General features: G+C 47.8%; 1 protein-coding gene across 1 annotated transcript; it reads right to left on the bottom strand.

The window, feature by feature from the left end:
* Positions 1–905: 905 nt before the first annotated feature.
* Positions 906–8,570, bottom strand: trib3 (tribbles pseudokinase 3). Its single transcript, XM_056273373.1, has 4 exons — positions 7,938–8,570; positions 4,220–4,498; positions 3,800–4,092; positions 906–1,768 (listed from the first exon to the last, which is right to left on the bottom strand). The coding sequence occupies exons 2-4, from the start codon at positions 4,496–4,498 to the stop codon at positions 1,291–1,293; spliced, it is 1,050 nt and encodes a 349-aa protein (XP_056129348.1). The 5' UTR covers positions 7,938–8,570; the 3' UTR covers positions 906–1,290.
* Between the last annotated feature and the right edge of the window lie 730 nt (positions 8,571–9,300).

Here is a 9,300-nt window from a genome sequence, read left to right as displayed (position 1 = left end):
TCTTTCGTTGGCAGCTCGTAGGGATCAACGTTATTTAGGGCATTCAATTTTGTCAAATAACGACGTTTGGTATCGGGACATAATTTGTCCCTGTATGTCACTGTTTCTTTGTATCTTTCTTTAAGCATCTCAGCGAGGTAAGGGTAAAAGCAAATGTAATGCTAATATATGGCTAAGCCAATGGCTAAAGTGCTAGCTAATTCGTAAATAATGCTTCTGATCCTTGGAAGATGGCGCCCGGCGTCGTGTTGCCCCTGGAAACGGCCCAAGTCCGAAAGACCGATTCGCGGGCGTTGAAAATATTCAACTTGAGCGAGAAATTCGCCTGACGCTGTGTCGCGAAAGCCTATCAGCGTTGAGATTCTCATGACGTCACTGACGTCCTGGCATCCTGTTGAGTCAGAAAATGGAGGACAAGCTGATATCGCGTACTCGATCCTGCGGCCAAACTCACGCGAGTAACGCTTCGCGTTTGGTGGGAACACAACATAACAGTACTAACATTGTACCACAGTACACACTGATACACATGGTTCACCGTCAACAGTACCTCTAACAGACTAACATAGTACCACAGTACATAATGATACACATGGTACACCGACAACAGTACCTCTAACAGACTAACATAGTACCACAGTACATACTGATACACATGGTTCACCGTCAACAGTACCTCTAACAGACTAACATAGTACCACAGTACATACTGATACACATGGTACACCGACAACAGTACCTCTAACAGTACAAACATAGTACCACAGTACACACTGATACACATGGTACACAGACAACAGTTCCTCTAACAGTACAAACATAGTACCACAGTACACACTGATACACATGGTACACAGAAAACAGTACCTTTAACAGTACTAACATAGTACCACAGTACACACTGACATGATATAGGAATAATTTAATAATTTCATTCATTTGCTTTTGAGAGGAGGATACACTGGTAGGTGGACGAGGTCTCGGAGGTAGTTGTCATGGCGCCGTGTCTTACTGTTGTCAGGGTGTTTGTTACCACACTTGAGATAAAGTACAACACGTGCATTCATTCCATCAGAGGTCCTCAACATTCATTATGAATAAGGCATTCTGTAGGTTCGCTCCTGATTGGCCAGTCTGAGTCAAAACAAACCAGGAAGTGTAAACATGGAGAGGAGAGGGGAGGAAGGTAAGTGAGGCTCAAGTAGTCAGGATCACCTGTGTGTGTGTGTGTGTGTGTGTGTGTGTGTGTGTGTGTGTGTGTGTGTGTGTGTGTGTGTGTGTGTGTGTGTTTTAGGATTTGCCAGTGAATGTGGGCACCACCTGGTCGTCATGGTGATGTCTAAAGCTTAGAGGTGTGTGTGTGTTGTTTGATGGGTTGGGGGGAGGCGAGCAGGGCTCGGTCAGCCACGGGTGCATCAGGACTTCAGAAGCCTTCAGTCTCTCAGCAGGCGACTTCCTCAGCATGCAGCCAATCAGACACCTGGCCTGTGGAGACAGCCAGTCAGGGAGGCTGAAAGTCCCCCGCCGGATCTTGGCGAACAGCACTGCAGGCTGTGTGTCCTGGAATGGATACCGTCCAATCAGCATGGTGTACAGAGACACACCTAGACTCCAGATGTCGGCCGCTCGGCCTGAGTAGCAAGTTTTCTCATTGCTCAGGAGTTCTGGGCCCACGTAGGCGGGACAACCATGCCTGTCCATCAAAGCGTCATCATTGACATCGTGGAGCAGAACTGCATCGTCAAGACCCTGCAGGCTGAGCCGAGTCCTGGAGAGGAAACAAACACTTATCAGATTTTGCTGCTGGTCACTGGGAGCTCACGAGCCTAACCAGTCTACCGCCTCTGAGCACTGGGAGCTGCAATGGGACAACGGGAAGACTACGTTCAAGTTCATGTCCTCTCGTTATGTGATGTCTCATAATCTAATTTAACATTTTGTTTTCTTGAACTGGGAATGCTGGTAGACCTTCACCTCTTCATGCTGCTCAAAGGATTCTGGTTGTGTCCTGATCACATGACTTCAGTCGTTTTGGAAAACGAGCTGACATGACGCCTGTCTGCTAATATCTAACCAGCCGTAATTAAGCAAGCTACCTGTGAACTGCAGTTCAGCTTCTTATTAAAGAATGAATACAGTGCTTCATTGACGTGTCTGGAAGAGCTCAGTAACAAAATGTCAAATCATATCTTCCTTGCTTTTTGTCAGTTGAGACACATGGAACTGACTGTGTTAAATGGGCACATGACATCGTCTCATATCGATCACAGGCCCTGGAATTGAACTGAATGGAAATCGTACCATGGCAGAATTTGTGATATCAGCAAATATTGCATCGTCGTCCAAAGACCCGATATAAGGTTGTGTCAAGATGAAACTTGTGAGTTACGCCCCCAACTTTCATGTCCATCAGCTCTGACTGGAAGTCTCTGTCCTCAGCCAGTACAGGGACTGTTTATAGAGCTATTCTCTTTTTCCTCATATGGGACACTAACTACTGTCAGTACTTCTAACTTTCTCACACTAACATACTAAGTACCACAAGATAACAGCAGAACTTCTCAAAGGACGGTTGAGAAAACTCCTCAGAGTATAAAAGCCTCAAACTCAGAGCGATTCCATGACACTAATGTCTAATGTCCATGTGTCTTATGCACACACACACACACACGTGCCTCTCTCTCTCTCTCTCTCTCTCTCTCTCTCTCTCTCTCTCTCTCTCTCTCTCTCTATATATATATATATATATATATAAAACACCACCCTTTTTCAGGTGGTGTGTGTCTTCCTGAAGCTCGGGTCCTCTACCAGAGGCCTGGAAGTTTGAGGGTTCTGTGCAGTACCTTGGCTGTTCCTAGGACCACTATCTTCTGGACCGAGACCTCAGATGTTGTTCCTGGAATCTGCTGTAGCCACTCTCCCAGTTTGGGGGTCACAGTCCCAGTGCTCCTGTTACCACTGGGACTACTGTGGATTTCACCTTCCACATCTGATCTAGTTCTTCCCTCAGCCCTTGGTACTTCTCTAGCTTCTCATGCTCTTTCTTCCTGATGTTGCCACGGCTCAGGATTGCTACATCATTCACTACTGCTGTCTTCTGTTCCTTGTCGACCACCACGATGTCTGGTTGGTTAGCCAGCACCTGCTTGTCAGTCTGGAACTTGAAGTCCCACAGGATCTTAGCTCTGCCATTCTCAACCACCTTAGGTGGTGTCTCCCATTTGGACTTGGGGGCTGCTTCCAGTCTGTATTCAGTAGAGATGTTCCTGTATACTATCCCAGCCACTTGGTTATCATGTTCAGTGTACGCTTTCCCAGCTAGCATTTTACACCCTGCTTCTATGTACTGGACTGTCTCAGGGCGTCTTTGCACAGCCTACATCTTGGGTCTTGTCTGGTGTGGTAGACCCCTGCCTCAACTGAACTGGTCTTGAGTGTCTGTTCTTGTGCTGCTATGATCAGAACCTCTCTGCTGTCCTTCAGTTCAGCCTTGCTAGCCACTGGTAGGATTTCTCGATATCAGCTACGTCTTCTATCTGTGTCAACGGTACATCCCAAGGAGGGGGTTAGTCTTAGATTCCAGGAACAACATCTGAGGTCTGCAGTCCTAGGAACAGCTAAGATACTGCGCAGAACCCTCAAGTTCCCAGGCCTGTGGTAGAGGAACCGAGCTTGAGGAAGACACACACCACCCGAAAAAGGGTGAGGGGGAGATTTCATATATATGTATATGTGTGTACATAGTAGTTATTGTAGTGGTAGTATTGGTAGTAGTACTATGGTAATACTGCAGGCTGACCTGGATGTGTCGGTGAAGACAAACTTGCGTAGTTTCAGGTCAGTCAGGATGACTCCATGTTGGTGACAGTGTTCCAACGCTGACACCATCTGCACAAACAGCCGGCGAGCTTCCTCCTCACACAGACGCTTCTGCCTGCGCACATACGCATGCATGTCACCATGCTGAGCAGGCAGGAATGCATACACCCTGTCCTCGCCAACGGCCACGTCAGACAGGCCACAAATGTTGTCATGGTGACCCAGCCGGGCGTAAGGGGCCAGCCGCTCCTGGTAACCACGGAAAGGCAGCACCTATTAATCACGACAACAGGGAGAGTGCTGATTATAGTTGCCTGTTAACAGTTATACTCAATGTTTAGAAACGTTCCAGCGTCTGTGTGTGTGTGTCTGTGTGTTTGTGTGTGTGTGTGTGTGTTACCTTGCATGTAAACTGCTGCTGTGTGTGTCTGAGAACAGCCCGGTAACTCTCCTCCACCCCCTCGCAGGGTTCAAACAGTAGGTAGGGTCCGATGTTCGACAGTGATTGGTTCTGGGTTTCCGGAGGGGCAGGACTTCTGGGTCTGAGGCAGGGTGATATGCCAGCGGCTGCTGGGGGAAGACTTAGATGGGCTCGTTTACATTTTAGCAGGTGGTCCTGGGGCTCGTCCAATAGCCTTTTCAGACACTTATGCGAGCTGGCTGCCACACCTACAATCATCTGGGAGGGGAGGAGACAGATGACATCATCACGCTGATAATGAAGATCCTTTGTGAAAGGCAGTTATTACTCAGCAATATATTTTCAACCACGTCATTACAGGGAGGGGGGCAGGACATCCAATGTAGGTTTATTGTTTGATAAAATGTTATTCATCTCCTTTCCCTGCCAGCGACTTCTGCTCCTCTGGTCAAATGGCCACGGTGAGCAGGCCTTTAGCTGGCGTAATCCCAAACCAGTTCCATCATGCTCTGAAAAAGCTGGTCTACACCAACAGGTCCTGCCCCTGCTGGACTCACAGATCTAAAGCCATCTTTAATACCAAGCACACCTAATGACCTTAACCCCAACACCGACGTTTACATGATGTCAGAAAAAGTGGATTTATTGTGTTAGTCCGACTAAAACTGGACTTTTAAAACACATGTAAACGCGTTAGTCCGACTAAAACTGGACTTTTAAAACACATGTAACCGTGTTAGTCCGACTGAAACTGGACTTTTAAAATACATGTAAACGCGTCGGCCCCACTGAAACTGGACTTTTTAAAACAAATGTAAACGTGTTAGTCCCGCTGAAACTGGACTTTTAAAATACATGTAAACGCGTCGGTCCCACTGAAACTGGACTTTTAAAACACATATAAATGTGTTAGTCCCACCGAAACTGGACTTTTAAAATACATGTAAACGTGTCGGTCCGACTGAAACTGGACTTTTAAAACACATAAATGTGTTAGCCCCACCGAAACGGGACTTTTAAAATACATGTAAACGCGTCGGTCCGACTGAAACTGGACTTTTAAAACACATGTAAATGTGTTAGTCCACCGAAACTGGACTTTTAAAATACATGTAAACGTGTTAGTCCCACCGAAACTGGACTTTTAAAATACATGTAAACGCGTCGGTCCCACTGAAACTGGACTTTTAAAACACATATAAATGTGTTAGTCCTACCGAAACTGGACTTTTAAAATACATGTAAACGTGTCGGTCCGACTGAAACTGGACTTTTAAAACACATAAATGTGTTAGCCCCACCGAAACGGGACTTTTAAAATACATGTAAACGCGTCGGTCCGACTGAAACTGGACTTTTAAAACACATGTAAATGTGTTAGTCCCACCGAAACTGGACTTTTAAAATACATGTAAACGTGTTAGTCCCACCGAAACTGGACTTTTAAAATACATGTAAACGTGTTAGTCCCACCGAAACGGGACTTTTAAAATACATGTAACCGTGTTAGTCCCACTGAAACTGGACTTTTAAAATACATGTAAACGCGTCGGTCCCACTGAAACTGGACTTTTAAAACACATATAAATGTGTTAGTCCCACCGAAACGGGACTTTTAAAATACATGTAAACGTGTTAGTCCCACCGAAACTGGACTTTTAAAATACATGTAAACGTGTTAGTCCCACTGAAACTGGACTTTTAAAACACATGTAACCGTGTTAGTCCCACTGAAACTTGACTTTTAAAATACATGTAAACGCGTCGGTCCCACTGAAACTGGACTTTTAAACCACATATAAATGTGTTAGTCCCACCGAAACTGGACTTTTAAAATACATGTAAACGTGTCGGTCCGACTGAAACTGGACTTTTAAAACACATATAAATGTGTTAGTCCCACCGAAACTGGACTTTTAAAATACATGTAAACGTGTTAGTCCCACCGAAACTGGACTTTTAAAATACATGTAAAAGTGTTAGTCCCACCGAAACGGGACTTTTAAAATACATGTAAACGTGTTAGTCCCACTGAAACTGGACTTTTAAAACACATGTAAGCGTGTTAGTCCCACTGAAACTGGACTTTAAAAACACATGTAAACTCGTTAGTCCGACTGAAACTGGACTTTTAAAACATATGTACACGTGTTAGTCCCACTCAACCTGGACTTTTAAAACACATGTAAACGTGTCGGTCCCGATGAAACTGGACTTTTAAAATACATGTAAACGTGTTAGTCCCACTGAAACTGGACTTTTAAAACACATGTAAACGTGTTAGTCCCACTGAAACTGGACTTTTAAAACACATGTACACGTGTTAGTCCCGATGAAACTGGACTTTTAAAACACATGTAAACGTGTCAGTCCCACTGAAACTGGACTTTTAAAACACATGTACACGTGTTAGTCCCACTGAAACTGGACTTTTAAAACACATGTAAACGTGTTAGTCCCACTGAAACTGGACTAAATCCAATTTCTGGAAGTGGGACTGACACACCTAGAGGATGCAGGCGGGTGGGGGTGGATTTACTCTGGTGCGTCTGCGCCTCAACCGGCCCCGAACTGGCCTAGGCGTTCTGCGCATGATCCGTAGTTCCCGCGGCGGTCTTTCACCCAACAGCTGAAAGGGGGCATAGCGCCACCTACCGCACCGGGGTCGGACATACTTCCGTCAATACATGGATCTGCCCCGGTTCTTGTGCACTGGGACAGCGACAGTAGTCCGGTTGTGTAACCGTAGCTGCCCTTCACCGTGCATGTAAACACACTGACTGACTCCACGCATGACGCACGGGACTACAGTGAAACGAGGCCGGTGAGGGTCGAGCTGATTAAGGACGGGAGACGTTCGGGTCCGCAGGCCTGGTCTTCCCCAGCTCACCTCTAGGCGCAGCACCTCCTCTCCACAGTAAAGCGAGGGACGAGGAGCTCCCGCGTGCCGACCTCCAGCGGGGATCGATCAGAAACCTGATCAGCTTCCTATCACATATGTCAAGGCTTCCATAGGCGTGATGACGAAACGCCCTGTAAGCACGTGGGGGCTTTGATGTTTATCTTTCACGTCGTTGCATCATTACGCAACAACAGTTGACGCACAGGTTAAATTCTCCAGCCGAACCGGGGCCGCCGTGTCTGCGGGCCCGTCGGGACCGCTGTTCTGGGCCGTGTGAACCACTTCCGCTGCTCACTACAGCCTCGGTCGGATCATGAACTCCGCCGTGCAGCTCCGCTCGGCTTGCAAACCAACTGTTGCGCAACTCCACTTTTGTTGCGGCGAAACGGCCCCGTGAGTCAAGGCGGCCTGGCTGTGACGTCATCCGCACACGAACGCACCAAGTTTGGAAATCTGCAAACAAGCGTGCCGTGTTTCCCCACCCGCGACTCACTTCTGGTTTAAAACATCACCTTACTCCACCTCCGCACCGAGGCCTGAAAGCCTCCACCTGACGCCAGGTGCTCCACCTCCGTCTCACGGCTTTTCTCCTGATCGCTGCAGCGTCCACGCCGCCAGGTTAGGAACCATAAAGACACCTCACCATCAGCCCCAACAAGTTAGTCAGGCTGATCGGATCTGTGATCCGGTCCGGTCTGGAGCAGAAGGAGCACAGAACCAGAGAGCTTCTGAAGGTGGAGGCAGCTCGGCGCAGCTCTCAGCAGGTGGAGCTCGGTGTGCTGAGGACTTTCTTACCTTGTTTGAGTCAAAGAGCAGAACCACGACCTGCTCCTGGCGGGTTAATCCGGAATAAAGTCTGCTGCCAGAACAAACCCGCCGCTTTGCTTCCTGCTCGGGGGAATCCGCTCGCCTTCCTCGAAACCAGGTCCAAGAGACCAGAAGTCCAAGATCACTTCCTGAGGATGGAGAAAACAAACCCGGTGGTTCTCCGGAGGGAAGAGGCGAATGGATCTGGACGTACTGCTGAACTGGACGGGTCTCTGTCGGCTCCCTGTGCTGTGGTGCGAGTCCAGCCGTCGACGGGACTTCAGCAGAACCGAGAACAATGTTGAGCGACTTTAAACCCAGATATGAGCGTCAGTGGCGGTTTAAACCGGTTTCGTCAGTCTGTTGGTTCTGGAGAAAGTTCTGGATTGTAATCCCGTCCCGAGGCAGTCCACTCTGCAAAGTGTAACGCTGGTTGAAGTCCGGTTCGAGTGAGACCGCTGGTTCAGAAATGATCCGCCGATTCAAACACGAACAAACCCGGTTCAGATCAGCTCGGACTGGCCGTCACAGAACCAGAACAGACCGAGTCGCTTCCGTCCAGCCGTTCATATCTGGTCCTCTGACGGCAGCCCGGCACATAAATACGCGCGTGTGTGTGAGTCTGTGTGTGGTGGTGGTGGTGGTGGTGGGGGTGGGGGTGGGGGTGGGGGCTGTGCTGATGATCGAGCAGGACGGTATTGCAACATGTGCGACTCCGCCCCCTGCATGACGACACCAGCAGAGGAAACCTCGCAACAACAAACGTGCGCGCACGCGCACGTTTGTGTGGCGTCAGTGTGTATTAGTGTGTGTGGTGTCAGTGTGTATTAGTGTGTGTGGTGTCAGTGTGTATTAGTGTGTGTAGTGTCAGTGTGTATTAGTGTGTGTGGTGTCAGTGTGTATTAGTGTGTGTGGTGTCAGTGTGTATTAGTGTGTGTGGTGTCAGTGTGTATTAGTGTGTGTGGTGTCAGTGTGTATTAGTGTGTGTGGTGTCAGTGTGTATTAGTGTGTGTGGTGTCAGTGTGTATTAGTGTGTGTGGTGTCAGTGTGTATTAGTGTGTGTGGTGTCAGTGTGTATTAGTGTGTGTAGTGTCAGTGTGTATTAGTGTGTGTGGTGTCAGTGTGTATTAGTGTGTGTAGTGTCAGTGTGTATTAGTGTGTGTAGTGTCAGTGTGTATTAGTGTGTGTGGTGTCAGTGTGTATTAGTGTGTGTAGTGTCAGTGTGTATTAGTGTGTGTGGTGTCAGTGTGTATTAGTGTGTGTGGTGTCAGTGTGTATTAGTGTGTGTGGTGTCAGTGTGTATTAGTGTGTGTGGTGTCAGTGTGTATTAGTGTGTGTGGTGTCAGTGTGT

Source organism: Lampris incognitus, chromosome 2, assembly GCF_029633865.1.
Source record: "Lampris incognitus isolate fLamInc1 chromosome 2, fLamInc1.hap2, whole genome shotgun sequence".
Lineage (NCBI taxonomy): Eukaryota > Metazoa > Chordata > Actinopteri > Lampriformes > Lampridae > Lampris > Lampris incognitus.
The sequence above is the reverse complement of the archived record's forward strand: the minus strand, read 5'-3'. Positions and strand labels throughout refer to the sequence as shown.